At 31.4% G+C, this 14,826-nt stretch overlaps 1 protein-coding gene across 2 annotated transcripts; it reads left to right on the top strand.

Annotated features, from left to right (window-relative positions):
* The first annotated feature begins 293 nt into the window (after positions 1 to 293).
* On the top strand, positions 294 to 5,254 carry LOC120207154 (PHD finger protein EHD3-like). Of its 2 annotated transcripts, XM_039206671.1 has the most exons (7): positions 294 to 404; positions 849 to 1,098; positions 2,059 to 2,247; positions 2,359 to 2,616; positions 3,379 to 3,468; positions 3,587 to 3,628; positions 4,173 to 5,254. In XM_039206671.1, exons 2-7 carry the CDS (start codon positions 859 to 861, stop codon positions 5,094 to 5,096), a joined length of 1,743 nt encoding a protein of 580 aa, XP_039062602.1. In that variant the 5' UTR covers positions 294 to 404; positions 849 to 858; the 3' UTR covers positions 5,097 to 5,254. The 2 variants fall into 2 exon arrangements, with proteins under 2 accessions (XP_039062602.1, XP_039062598.1); XM_039206667.1 differs by lacking the exon at positions 294 to 404 and having other exon boundaries at positions 682 to 1,098.
* Positions 5,255 to 14,826: the final 9,572 nt, after the last annotated feature.

The following is a 14,826-nucleotide window of genomic DNA, read 5'->3' as shown; positions in this document are numbered from 1 at the left end:
CACGTAACTCTTTTTAAATAAATTTTTAAATATTAGTTATATAAATAGTTAATAAATAAATGTTATTCCCATAAAATTGCTTGGAGAATGTGTTTTCCTGATTGGTCAGATATATACGTTTGAGATTCTAACAGTCGACTCAAAAATTGACTTAAACTTTGACTTTTGGATTGAGTACTTTATTTGCCCTAAACGACCGGCATCTGTCGGTTTCAACTCACTATCAACCGGAATCATCCGGTCTCGATCCGATCCAACTAAACAAACTGAAAAATAAAACAGTAAACTAAAGAAATGGGATAAGACGAGAAGTTGCAGAGGAAAGATTAAAGTTTCCGAGAAAAAAATAACACTCACATTCTCTCAAATCTTTTAGGGTTTCAAATTTCAATTTTTCAACTCAGGTATACCTTCTATTTTCTTCTTTCATTTTCATTTTCTGTTTTCTTTTTGTAATTTGCTGTTTGGTTCTCGAGAAATGCAGGTGGGGGAAAAAGAGAGAGACAGAAAACGTACTTGTTTAACTATTGGAATTTTTAATTCTTGAACTTCAAATGGTTTAAAATATAGTGGAGAGTGAAGTTCCGTTAAACTACTTTGCTTAGTTTGTGTTTTTTATTTCTTCTTTGTTTTCAACGTTTTTACTAGAATTAAAGAGCAGGGGAAGGTTTATTTGCGGTTCAATTTTCTTTTTCGTTCTTTTATTTGATTTCTTAGTTTCGCAACGATTATTTTCATTGAATTTGATGATTTTAAAGTGTTTATGTGATGGTGTTGTGAATTCGGAAGATGACGCGGGTTTATTACAGTGAAACCCTAACTCTGTTGTGAAATGCTTTGGAAACTAGGGTTTTTTTAATGGTAAAAATGGGTCTTGAGGAGGGGACAAGCAATGGTGAAGAAACAAAATGTGGGGAGGAGATTAAGTGCTTCAGGAGTGAACCAGTGGGTAATGGGTGTGAATATGAATGTATGAATGATTCTGGTGATGGAAGTTCTGGAGCTAGTGAGAGTTTTCGAACATATAAGAGGCGAAAACAGTTAAGTTTGAGTTCGAAGATCAGAGTGCAAGATGGCGGTATCGCATCAACAGACCAGGTAGATTTTGATAAATGTGTCTGAATATGTACGTTTGCAGTTGTAGCTGTTGACTTTCTTTTGTTGTTGTAATGTTTAATGTTGAGATGGGCATTGAATGATTAAGGTGCTTTATTGTGCATAGTATGTCATAAATATGCAAGCTTGTAATGCCTAGAAATTTACAATTAGTAGTTGTCACTTGTTGATGGTATTTTAGAACTCATGTGGTATTTGGGTGGCTTTGTTGGTTGAAAGAAGGTGATTCTTTTGTAAATGTAATTTCTTCTTCCACAAGACGAGAAATTGTTTGCAAGTGGAAGTTTATTCAGCAAATATTCTTAAAAGTTGGCCTTAGCCCTCAAACATAGTTCTCTAAAGCTTCATCAAGACATGTGTTGAAGGGGAGTTGGATGTAAAAATGTTAAAATTTTCTCTTACAGTGACATCAGCGTATTTCTCTCATGTCTGTCAGAGGAATAGGGGCTAATGTATTTGAGAATTTTAATCCTGTTATCCTGTCTCACTGATAATTGAAAGTGATAGATTTTGACAAGTTTCATGTTTCTATTCCTCAAGTATCCTGTATATTTAATGTAGAAAATCTTTTCACCATTACATATAAACCCCAGAAATAAATTCCTGCTTTATGACTTTTAGCTACCTTTAGGTAACTAAGGAAGTAGAAGCTTCTGAAGTTAGAGAAGCAAGCTATGATAGTGTATGCCACACTTCTCTAGAATGTATGGATGATAAAAGTGGAAAGTTTTTGAATTATATTCAGCAAGATTTATCATTTGACCCTATGTTATCCAAACATACGCTTTTCTATGTTCTTTTTTCTTTTTTTGAGAATACCCAATATTTTTTTTTTGCACTGATAAGTTCTTGTCTTTTTTGTTCTTTTGAAGAAAGATGTTTGGCTTTTGAGACCAAAAAGTACAGTTTGACATGCTAATGGATTATACTTACTGTGAGCAGGTCACTCTTCCTGAAACTGATCATTGTGCTTCTTTAAATGACAAAAATTATCGTCTACAAAGGAAGTGGAGAAATGTTGTATTGGAGCACATGCATCAGTTAGTAAGTGGTGATGAAGGTGGTATACGGCATTGCATTCAAGATGCACTTTTATTTCATCGAGAAAATGGTTGTAATGTGACATTTAAGGTTTATGTTTTTGTCTAAACTCCATGTGATCTATCATGTCTTGCATTGATTTTTCTCTTGTCAATTTTCTTTCTGATGTATTGGAATATTAATTTTCTGATTCATCTACAGGATTCTGAGGAGCTGGAGGCTATTATATCTAACAGATCCTTTAAGGAGTCAAAACCTCACATCACCACTGAGATGTGTCAGCGTGTTTTCTTTGAAGTTATAATTTCTGAAAAATTCACGTCTCTGTGCAAGCTTCTATTTGAAAATTTCCAAGGGATGAAGTTTGATAGCCTCTTTCACTTAAGTCTCATGAACTCAAGGATGAAAGATGGAGCTTATGAGAAATCACCTATCCTTTTCTCATCAGACATTCAGCAGGTAATTTATGCAATCATTTTTATTTGCATGCATTGCTTAATGGACATGCTTAGTTTAAAACTAGAAATGTTACATTGATTGAATTAAAGTTCTATAAGCTCAACTTTTGGTTATGTTTAGAACAGTATTACATTCTGGGGCCTTAGCTGGATGATGTTGGATTCTACATTGCTGAACTGTTGTGAAGGATATCCATATAAATTATCTTGTTTTCAGTCAACTAATTTACTCTTTTCTTAATATAGAACATTCTAGAAGTGAACATGTATGGTTCATATCTGACTTTTATTTAGATTTTTTTTTTGAAAATCGACTTTTATTTAGATTGATTTGTGAACCCACAGTAATATTGAGAACTTAGATGGATGTGGGACCTTAGATCAATCCTTAATTTCTTCTATTTGTATATGACAAATTTGCAATTCTTTTGAATGATTTGAGAATTGCTGCTTCTTTTTATACAGGCTTTTACTAGATCTGTGTGTCTCGTTTCTGGTTGACTATTCTTGCATGCATGTGTATTTGTGGCAGATTCTTGCTTTTTTTTTTTCTTTTGATATTGTTGTGTACTTTATTTTCCTTAATTTGGTGCTCAATGCAACATACTCGCAAAAGCTTTTTCTTGCGAAGAGAAGAAATGCTTGTAAAATATCCCCCAAAAGTGAATAGATTATTCCATGGAGCAGATCCAGATTTTTTTCATCACTAATTATGTTATTTAGATACATACATATATATGCCTCGACCTAAATTTTCCTGTAGGTATGGAGAAAACTTCAAGAAATAGGTACTGAAATTGCATCCCTTGCAAAGAGCCTCTCAAACATATCAAGCACTTCTTATCGTGAAAAAGTGAGCTAGTAAACACATGGCACTGCAGTGCTGCTATAGTAATTTGAATTTTTGTAATTTGTTTAAAGACTTTATTGCTGATAATGAATCTTTGTGATGAATTTTCTTCACCTTGCAGATTGGCTGTTCTGGTGTTGCTGTCGAAGAGGAGAAATGTGAGGTAAACATTCGTGAATTAGCTTATAGAAATTTGAGGAAAACATTTGTGAATTAGCTTATAGTTTGCATGTGCATACTTGTATCAGCATAACCCATTGATCTTAACTTCAAATTTGAGTTATAGGTGCATCTAAACATATTAGATATTTTGTATCAAAAAGAAAGAACTGTGTTAGGTGGTTCAGGATGCATTTGGTGCTTAAGAGTTTGATATAGTTGATTCAGGATAAGACCCTTTTTATAAAAAAAAATTCAGGATAAGACCCTGGAATTTCTGCTGTTCATATGTTCAGATTTCAATGGAGGTAGTGCTTTTTTATATGATGGGTGTGTTATAGGTATTTGGTATTCATAGAGCATTTTGATGGATATTTGAATTTATCATTTGTATAGCACCTTGGTTTTAAGGCAGTAGGAGGATTCTGTCCTGAACTGTTTTCTCTAGCTTTTAATTTGTATTACCTGCTAGCTATATCAATTTATATGTTAAGAATCTGCTTTGAAGTTTCATTTCTGAGAATATATATTTTTTCAATGGAAAACAGTTCTTTACTCAGGAGCCAGAACCTCTTGTTAAACTGGAGCAAACTGAAACTTGTGGTGTGTATAAAGTTTGTACTTGTGGGCATTGTGGGGAGAAAGCAGATGGGAAGGATAGTTTAGTTTGTGGTTCATGTGAGGTAATGTACCACGTTGCTTGTGTTAAGCCTGCTGTGAAAGAGTTTCCTCCAAAAAGTTGGTATTGTGCCTGCTGTACTGCAAAGGGAATAGGATCTCCGCATGAGAACTGTGTGGTATGTGACAGACTGAATGCCCCAGGGAATCTCTACAATGATGTTGCTGATGAAAATCCTAATGCAAACTGCAAAACATTTACTGAACCGGGAGAAAATTCAAACTGTAGCATCGACCAGGGGCAATTGAAACAAGAGAGCAAAAACCAACATGATTGTAAAATTTGCGGAAGTGCTGTTCAACAAAGTGAGGAGTTAAGGAGTTGTGAGCATCTCTACTGCCCTCAGAAATATTATCACGTGAGGTGCCTGACGACGAAACAGTTAAAATCATATTGTTCCCTTTGGTACTGTCCTTCTTGTCTGTGTAGAACTTGCCTCATCGATAAAGATGATGATAAGATTGTTTTATGTGATGGCTGTGATGCTGCATACCACATTTATTGCATGAAACCACCAAAAACTTCAGTACCCAAAGGGAAATGGTTTTGCAGAAAATGTGATGCTGGGGTCCAGCAAATACGCAAAGCAAAAAGGGTGTATCAGAACCGGGAAAATAAGCTAAAAAGGGAAGGCATAGGAGGCAAATTGGCATATGATAATCAGGAAACAAGTCGAAATCGGAAAAACGAAGAGGAGTCCGATAAAAGTAGAGGTGGAGTTGACATGCTTCTAACTGCTGCCAGCACTCTACATTTGGAGGAGAAGCTGAATGCTATTCAGATGAAGACATAGAAAGAGCCTTGGAGGACATAAGATTTAGAGTTCATGGTGTAATTCATGGGGCTTTTTACGGGTAACTCCAAATGACATTTTCAGTTCATTTTTTCTGCTGGTAAACGGATATTGTGGTATGTTGTAGAACTTCATTACATTTTGCTGGCATTTGGATAGATATCTGTGATCAAGATGATTCCGATTGCTGTATATTTTTTCTTCTGTTCTGGCACTACTTTTGGTTGGGATTGGGGAAAGGGGTTAGATCTCTTTGGTTCTGAAAATCTTCCACTAACAGGGGATTGATGAAAGCAAAATGTTAGATGAGAACTTCATAGTTTAGAGAGGAGGATTATCATCTGAAGCAAATGTTGTATAATTGTGTAGAAAACTCTGGCCAAACAACCTGTTTTTGTTGCTGAAACGTCAAAGGATAATGTTCTTTTTCTTTTTGGCTGTTGTTTCTTGTTTTTCCTTTTAGCATTTTCATTAATTAGAAAAACATTTGAAACGGATTCTGGATTTGTAAAATGTTATTCCTTCATGTTGTACTTCTGTTATTTGTTTCAGCAATGAATCACTGCTTTAGCTGGATAACCATATTGAATGCTAAGTAGAATATTAGACTTTTCTTTAAGTCTAGCGAATATTTCCTTTATATATACAATCTTCCCCTGGTCGAACATCCCGGCTCTCGACCGGTTTCCTTTCCGATGCTCTTTGCATTAGTCTTGGATTTTCTCTTCATACAAAGATGGAGCTGAGCCAGGTTGAAACAACAATTTGGGGTTGAAGTTGAAAAATGACCGACCTGTTCTTTCAACCAGGTATCAGTGTAATAACCACATTAGAGGAGATAAGTTAATGTTAGATAGATTTGTGGAGTCTGTTTCTTATGATTTTTATGTTAAGGGGATGAACTTCTAAAATTTTCAGATATGATAAAGCTTACAAAATTCTTAGGAGTGAAATATATTATCAACGAAAAATATAAAAGAAAAAATTTAAAATAAGTATCGTTTGGATTAAAATGTATGTGTTCCAATTATCTTGGTCAGTATTAATATGTATTTATTATTCTAGTAGTCTGTACAAGATTTTGATATTTTAAATTAATTTTTAATATTTTATTATAATAATTTGTTTCTATAATTATACATAAAAACAAAATATAATGATAAATTAAATTATCAAACATAATAATTTTAAAAGTTATCTTTATATATAAATATATTTAGATGTATTATGCATGTATATGTAATATGTAATCTATTAACAAACTAAAAAATAGAATATATATGGAAATTATTTTAAAATATTGATTAAATCTGAAGTAATACAGGTAAAAATAGATGTCAATGCTCACAAATACCAGAACAAATCAACACCAGTAGTTTGTTTTTGAATATTCAGCATCAGTTTTTTTTTATAATAATTTTGTTTTGACAAAATTCCAAATCTTAAAATTGAATATTAAATTCATATCTTTAAAATTGAAATCAGAGTTTTCAAATTTTAAATTGAATTTTTTAGACTTATCCAAACAAAAAAATTAAATTAAAAAAATAAGGGTTCAATAATTTTTTTAATTCAAAGTCAAGTATTCAATGATATAATGTCAAAATTCATCTTTAACGTTTTATTTAATGATATTTTTGTTTCATACTTTCTAAAATCTTCGAGCATTTAACGTCTCAATTTTATTATATCTTTACGCATATGATTGTTGAATTTTAATTAAAATAAAATTTAAAGATGACTTATATGTTTCACATAAAATGTAAATGGAATGTTTAAAAATTTATATTCTTAGCAAAAATCAAGTGACCTCAACGATTAAAGAGATTATTATTATTCATAGAAATTTCGGATTCGAACACCCAGTAGTTATAAGGTAGTTGAATTTTTATTGTCAAATGATTAAGAATTTTCTAAAACATATATTATAACTTGTAATCACCCTAGATTAATAAAAAAAATGAATTTATAATCTTAACATTTATTAAATATGTCGATCTAAATTTTATTTTAATTAATCAATCACAAACATCTCAATATAGATTAAACTCCCGATATTCAATAAAAAAATGATAATTGTTTTCTTTTTAAAAAAAAGTTCTTCAAAGAAATTTCTATGCATTTTCTAGACCTATTAAAATTAATTTTGAAAATTCATATATGCATGTGGTATAAATCAAATTGACTGTGTCTAAAACGTGGTGTGATGTAAGCATTACACTCTTTTATGTTGTCATTGTTATTGCATTATTTTTAAGTTGATTTACGTGTATTAGTAAAACTCTCCTGTACTCAAAAGATTAAGGGTAAACTACTCAAATGGTCACTAATATTTGAGTAAGTTTCCGTTTTTATCATTGATGTTTTAAAAGTCACAAATCGGTCACTAACGTTATCGTTTGTTACAAATTGGTCACTCGACGTTAACAGCCGTTAACAGGCGTGATGAAAACACACGTGGACCGTTATCTGCTTACTTGGATAGTTGACCGCCATAGTGGAAAACTGTTGGAATCCCTTTGATCGGTGTTTTACCAAATATGTAATGAAAATTTAATTAATAAATAAATTAACGGGGGGAAATCAAGGTTTAATAAAATAAAATGGTCTAATCCTTTTCAAATCTTTAAACATTTTCTTCTTTCATTCCTTCACGAGAGAAACATTTTTAGAGAGTTTCAGAGAGGGTTTGAGAGAAAAAGGGGAATCGTGAGAAAGATAAGGGGAAATATGAGGAAACAAAGACAGAAAAACATAAAAAGTGATTAAGAGAAAAAACGAGTAATACTTGGATTTAAGAGGGGTTCGAAGTGATTGGGTTCAAGAAAAATTTTAGGGTTTAAAGTGAAGATGGTACTTATATGGAGGTTACGACGAAAGGGGGACAACATAATGTTTTATGGTAAGCTTTCTTTTGAGTTTGAGGGAAAAGGTAAAAACATTGGTTTTTGATAGAAAATTGAATGGGTTTTCTTTGAAATAATGTTCTTGATTCTTTTGTTTATGTTTACAACTTTATTGATTTTCTTTTGACAGAAAACCTATGTGGTAATTCAACATTTAACTGTTAGGTTTCCACTTGTATGTTGATATGATTTTCTGAAATGGTTTTCTTGATATAATAGGGTGATGAAATATTGATATGAAATTATTTTATGAAATAATGTTGTTTATTCTTTTGTTATATGTTTACAACTTTACAACTTTACTTTCTATGCTTTCTATTGATATGAACATTGACTTGTTTTTCTTTTGTATTTTCAACTTTATATGTTTTTTGTTGATATGATACCATATTTAGAGTTCCTGTTGAAATGTATATATACTTTATATCCACTGATGTATACTCATGCACGTTATTTTTAATAAAATATTGCGAAGGTTGGTGGTTTGTGATATATTGAAAAGGTTTTGACATATGGGATATGTTGAATGTTGATTTTTTGTGAAATATGTGGGATATGTTGACTTTATGGTTTTGACATGTTTGTATGTTGAATGTTATATTGTTGCGGAACATGCAGTTTAATAAAATATTCAAAATATTGTACTATTGTGGGCCCTATATGTTTGTATGTCGAATATTGTAATGTTATGAACCGTATAGTTTGACTGATAAAATATTTTGAAATGTTGTGGGTCCTACTATGTTGAATATTCAATTTAAACATACAATATAAACATAAAATCTAAACACTTTATTAACATTATTTTTAAATTAAACATAAAATTTAAATACAACTGCTTAAAATTATGTATATTCAAATTCCAGTAACTCATTAATATTCTATTAAATCATTAAATTTTAAACACTTTAACATTCCAGTAACTCATTAACATTATTCAAATTCTGTAAACATAAAATAAATACACTTTATTAAAATTTAAACACTTTAACATTCTAGCAACTCATTAAACAAAATAATAAGGTTTAAAGGTGATAGGTTTGGATTGAACTTCAACTAATTAAATACAAAAATCTTGTTATAGGTCTTGAAGCTAAAAAAAATTCTGTTGTGTGTCACTATGGTGGATCCTTTGTGCATTCACCTAAACTGAAGTTTAATGATAACAATATTGCTTTTTTTGACTTATGTGATTGTGACATAATCTCTTTGCTTAACTTTTTATGAAATGATGGAGCATATATTAGTCACTAGTGCTCTACAATTATTCTTGTTAGTGCTAAATGCAAAATTAACTGAGTCTTCCATCGTACCTTTATCAAGTGATTCTGATGTAATGAAAATGGTATATAGTTTACCTAGGAATAGATATATTCATATCTATGCACAAGTTAAGGGTATAACTGAAAGTGGTGGTGTAAAAATGAATAATGTTGAAAGTGGTGGTGTAGAAATGGATACTGCTGAAATGGGTAGTGTTGAAAGGGACAGTGAGGAAGATAAGTCTAGTGATGAAGATTTTAGAGGGGTAGAAGATAAGTCTGATTTTGAAGTTGTGATAGAAGATGAAACAATGGATCTGATGAATCAAATTCTGATTTTATGGAAACTGATGGTGAAACTTCTTTTGATGAGGATGAGACTTTACCTAGTTGTAGAGGAGGATGTGATAAATATCTTAGGGGACATAGGTAGGTATGAGTTCAATAATAGATCTAATGAAATGTTTGACTCTGATTATGTTAATTCAGTAGAATTAAACAGTGATAGAGAATCTGACTCAGATGCTTATACCTTTCTTGAGTTCAACAAAGAGATTAATATGGAGAACCCTAAATTTTGAAAATGTATATTGTTTTCTAGTAAAGAGATTATAAATGAGACAGTTAGGCAATATAAGAGGGTGAATAGAATTGTTGTCTTGTTTAAGGTTAATGATAAAAAGAGATTACAAGTAGTTTGTAGGTATGGTTGTCCATAGAAATTACGGGCTTCCCCATTGCGCTATTATGATTCTGATCCGAACACTTGGTAGATCAAGACTTACGAGTCTAAACACACTTGTGCTAAGTTGTTGAACAATAAGAATATCACTTATAGGTTCATCAAGATGAGATATATTTAGAAATTCATGTATGATATGAATTATTCTTTGACATCCCTCAAACAGGATATGATGAATGACTATGGGACATATTGCTCTTTGACTAATTATGGTAGGGTTAGGGAGCATGCCTTAGAAATGATTCAAGGTAAATTGAAAGAACAATATGGAAATATATATGAATATTTACTTGAATTAAGGAATACAAATGTTGGAACTACAAATATTTGCAAACTAGACACTAGACTATTTCAAAGAATATAGGTTTATCTTCAAGCTTGCAAAGAAGGGTTCAAGGCAGGTTGTAAAAGGATTTTCAGCTTTGATGGCTGCTTCTTGAAGGGTTATTATGTTGATTACTTACTAACAATAGTTGGTATTGATGCAAGTGGTGGAATATATCTCATAGCATATGCTATTGTGGAGAGTGAGAACCAGTATTCATGGTTATGGTTTCTGGAAATTCTCGAAAGAGACTTGGATATTGAAAACTCATATGGATGGTATTTTATGTATGATAGACAGAAGGTTATGTTCTTAACTTTTGAATTTATTGTAAAATATTAAGTCTATTAATCATAATTATTTATTAAGTTATCCTCTTATTTTGTAGGGACTTGTTGAAGCTATGGAATAGTTATTTCCTAATGCTGAAGCCAGGAATTATGTAACGCATATTTATGAAAACTTCAAAAAAGTTCACAAAGTAAAAGCTCTTAAGGATACACTATGTAAAGTTATTAGAGAAACTTATGATAGAGAATTCCAAGATGCCATAACAGAATTGAAGACTTTGTCTACTGATGAATTTGAGTGGCTGAAGGATTTTAACCCTGAACAATGGTCCAAAGCATACTTCTCCACCACTACTAAGTCTAACATGCTTCTCAATACCTTTGTCAATGTTTTAACAATGTAATCTTATTATAATAGTGTTTATATATTGTTATATATATATTATTTTCTATAACTACTAACAAATTATATATTGTGCAAATCATTTTGGAAGCTAGAGACAATCCCATACTTACTATGATGGAACTGATTAGAACCAAAATTACGAGGAGAATTGTTTGTAGATATGAAGCATTTGAAAAGATTAATGGGCCATTATGTCCAAATATTTAAAAGAATGTGAACATTATAATTGATCAAGCAACTAGGTAACTCTTTTAAACTTTAATATTTTTGTTTAAGGTATGTTGAGATAGAAAATCTGGTATGATATGTTGTACAAATTCTTTCATATTTTAAATATGTTGTTAAAATATTTTTGTTGGGTTAAATTTCTGTTGAAATATGCTATTGAAATATGTTGAGATATGCTGAAATATGCTATGAAATATGTTGAGATGTGTTGAACTATTATGTTAAAATATGTTGAGATGTGAAAACCATTATGAATGTCATTTAAGGATTTGTTAATGTTGTTAAACTATGATGGTGCTGAAATATGTTGATATGTGCAGACCATTGTGAATGCTGAAATATGAATTTGTTAATGTTGTTAAACCATGATAGTTCTGAAATATGTTAAAATATGTTGAGATGTGCAGACCTTTATGAATGCTGAAATATTTTGTTGAAATATGTTGTTTTTTATTGATATATGCAGGTGTTGGGCTACACATGATGGAGGGTTGAAATATCAGGTTGAATGTGGGCCAGGACACCAACACGTGGTGGATATGGCTTTCACTCTTGTTCTTGTAGGAAATGGGACCTGATAGACATCTCGTGTATCCATGTAGTAGTAGTTATGCAACTGCACAATGATCGACCTGAACCTTATGTTTATACATGCTACCACAAATCCACCTAGCTCGCAATATATTCTAATTTCATTTGTCCTGTCAAATGTTACTACTCAACTATTTACTTATAAAAGAATAATTTATGTCACGTTAATTTTCTAAACTTTTTTCTTCTTTGTTAATAGGTGCTAAGCAATGGACTTCTATCACTGAAATGAAGCCCATTAAGCATACAAAATTGAGAAGGCCACCTCGAAGGCCAACTAAAAAAATGAGAAAGGAAGCTGATAAAGGAAGCAAGAATGTGCCTAAATTAAGAAAGAAAGGTTCAATGGGAAACTGCTCTAAGTGTGGTAAATCTGGCCACGATAAGAGGATATATAGAAGAGAAGTTGGCGATAACAGGAGACTAAACCAACATGAATCTAGATCTAGCCAACGACATGCACCTAACTAGATATCCCAACAACCAACTCTAAGGCAACAACAAGCTTGAACCAGCCAACCTACAAGGCAACAACAAGGCAAAAATTATCTACAAGGAGGCTACTTAATCCACCTACAACAGTCCGTTGGATGATGCCACCACCTACAACAGTCCATGCGATGCATGCCAGTCAAGAATCTTGTGTTTCTAACCTCCCAGTCAAGATTTTCACACTACATCAAAAGAATGAAGTATGCTCAAGTGATGATGGAACTTTTTTTGTAGTTTACCTAGGAACTTGACTTATTTTGTCATATACATACTTTTGATTATAATAGCTTTGATGTATATTAATTCTTTTTGTGTAGTTTACTTAAGAACAACCCATATTTTGACTTGAATTAAGCTTAGGATTAATGTCATATTGAATTAGAGCAAGTTTGAAAAATTATTGTTATAAATTATACTTTGACTTGTATCAGTTTACTGATAATGAAATACATCATATTCTGGCATTTATTGTGATATTGAATTTGTGCAAAATTACAAATCAATTTTTGGTTATTCTTTCAGTTCAATGCAAAAGAAAATTTTCAATTTAAAAGTGTTATGACTTATGAAGCTCAAATTAATAACTGAAAATGTGCCAAGAGGGAGTGAATTGGCTTTTGAGAATTAAGGAGTAAGGATAAAAAGAATAAGGAAATTTGTACAACGATTTATAGTGGTTCGACTTCTCAACTAAGTCTACATCCACTACCTTAGCTCCTCACTAAGGATTTCCCAACAAATTCATTAATTTGTTATTTCTTTTTCAAGGATCAAGAGTAACATTTACAAACTCCTTAGCTTTTCAAAGGCTTAGCTAGAACCAAAACCCCTTTTACAAAAGGAAAAAGATGTAAACAAGAAAACCCTTACAAGGTTGGTGTTTACAAATTGGAAGCTCACAAAAACACAACTATTTACAAGAGAAAAGAAATAAAGAGTGGAAAGCTCTTCTATTGTGTTTGATTGCTTGGATAGGTGTTCTAACCTTCTTTAAGTGTCTTGAACTTGTTTTTGTAAGTTGGAATAAGGTTGTGGTTGTTTCTAGCCGTTGGGGATGATTTCTAGCCATTTGGGATGTTTTCTGTGCAAAAATAAACTGTTCAGGACGGAGAGTATCGATACTCATTAATGGGTATAAGTACTTCCTTTATTAATTTTAAATAAAACTAGTTGTTACTAGTTGTTGGGCCTGAAGATATCGATACTATGACCATGGTATCGATACTACTATGTAAAGTAGTATCGGTACCCCTTTGGGTACCGATACCTATTTTGCATTCTGGAATTTGAGCAAGCTAGTAGTATCGATACTATCTAGAGCGTATTGATACTTATCTTACCTTTGGTATCGATACCATATGAACAGTATCAGTATTGTTCATATAGTATCGATACTGTAAGAACAGTTTTTGTACTTCGTACGTGAAAAACTTTTTTTGTTCTCAAATTCAAGGTTAACGAACATTGAATTATTTTTGAAAACTTTGAACAAATTCTATCAAGTCCAAAAACATTTTGCCTTAATTTGTTATATCAAAATATTATAAAACATGGTTCAACAATCTCCCTCTTTTTGTTATAACAAAACATTTGAAAATTTGTTTTTGGCAAAACTTCCCCTTAATAAAACGTTTAATGAAAAAGAGACATATTTTGGAAAATGTTAAAAGCTCCCCCTTTTTCATTGAGAAATTGAATTTTTCAAACCATATTTCTCCCCCTTTTTGTTATATAAAAAATAATTCAACTTTAAAGTTCAAAACAACAATGGAGAGTAAGTGTTAATTTTAATACTACAATCATTTGAAAAATCAAAGCTCCCTCTCAATAAAAGCATTATAAACAAAATTTAGCTCAAAATCTTAGACACTTAAACAAAATTGAACTTCAACAAAGATGAACAAACATGTTAGCAACACATGAAATTTAATAAATCCAAGACTAATAAACTTTATGCAATACCAATTGTTAAATTTAAGTGCATGTGCATAAAGCTATCCAAAAATGTTATGTATTTGAAAGATTGATATCAATTGTTAGAGAGATATCATTTGCCATAAACACATGCATAAACATTTAATTTTAGGTCAAAAATTAAAATTTGTAAAATCAAGGAATTTGAAAAGTTAATATCAATTGTTAGAGATATATCATTTGCATTTAAAACAAAGTTTGACCAAAATTCATTATGATGAACTGAAAAATATAAGAAATCATTAAAACTTTAAAATGTCCATCATAATACATTTTCAACATACATAACATAGAAAACATAAAATGATTTAAAATAAAAAAACTCATGCATGCAAACAACAAATAGGCAACCAATTAATCAAAGCAAAAACCTTAAGCTTAGAGGTTACCTATTTCTTTTCAAGTGTGGCTAGAGCATTTGAATATCTTCACTTTCATCACCATTGCTCCCACACACCTACGAGAGACATTTAAGTAGATTTTGGTATCCAAATTGCTTTGGATCCTTGAACGT

Source organism: Hibiscus syriacus, unplaced genomic scaffold (assembly GCF_006381635.1).
Source record: "Hibiscus syriacus cultivar Baekdansim isolate YM2019G1 unplaced genomic scaffold, ASM638163v2 tig00000477_pilon, whole genome shotgun sequence".
Lineage (NCBI taxonomy): Eukaryota > Viridiplantae > Streptophyta > Magnoliopsida > Malvales > Malvaceae > Hibiscus > Hibiscus syriacus.
This window is presented reverse-complemented; position numbering and strand designations above follow the sequence as displayed.

What these genes read in the sequence shown, in the direction of transcription:
- LOC120207154 (XM_039206671.1), top strand. Translation starts at nt 859, where the DNA reads ATGGTAAAAATGGGTCTTGAGGAGGGGACAAGCAATGGTGAAGAAACA. An exon ending in GTTGTAATGTGACATTTAAG is followed by an intron (nt 2,248 to 2,358) that starts GTTTATGTTTTT and finishes ATTCATCTACAG; the next exon opens with GATTCTGAGGAGCTGGAGGC. An exon ending in GCACTTCTTATCGTGAAAAA is followed by an intron (nt 3,469 to 3,586) that starts GTGAGCTAGTAA and finishes TTCACCTTGCAG; the next exon opens with ATTGGCTGTTCTGGTGTTGC.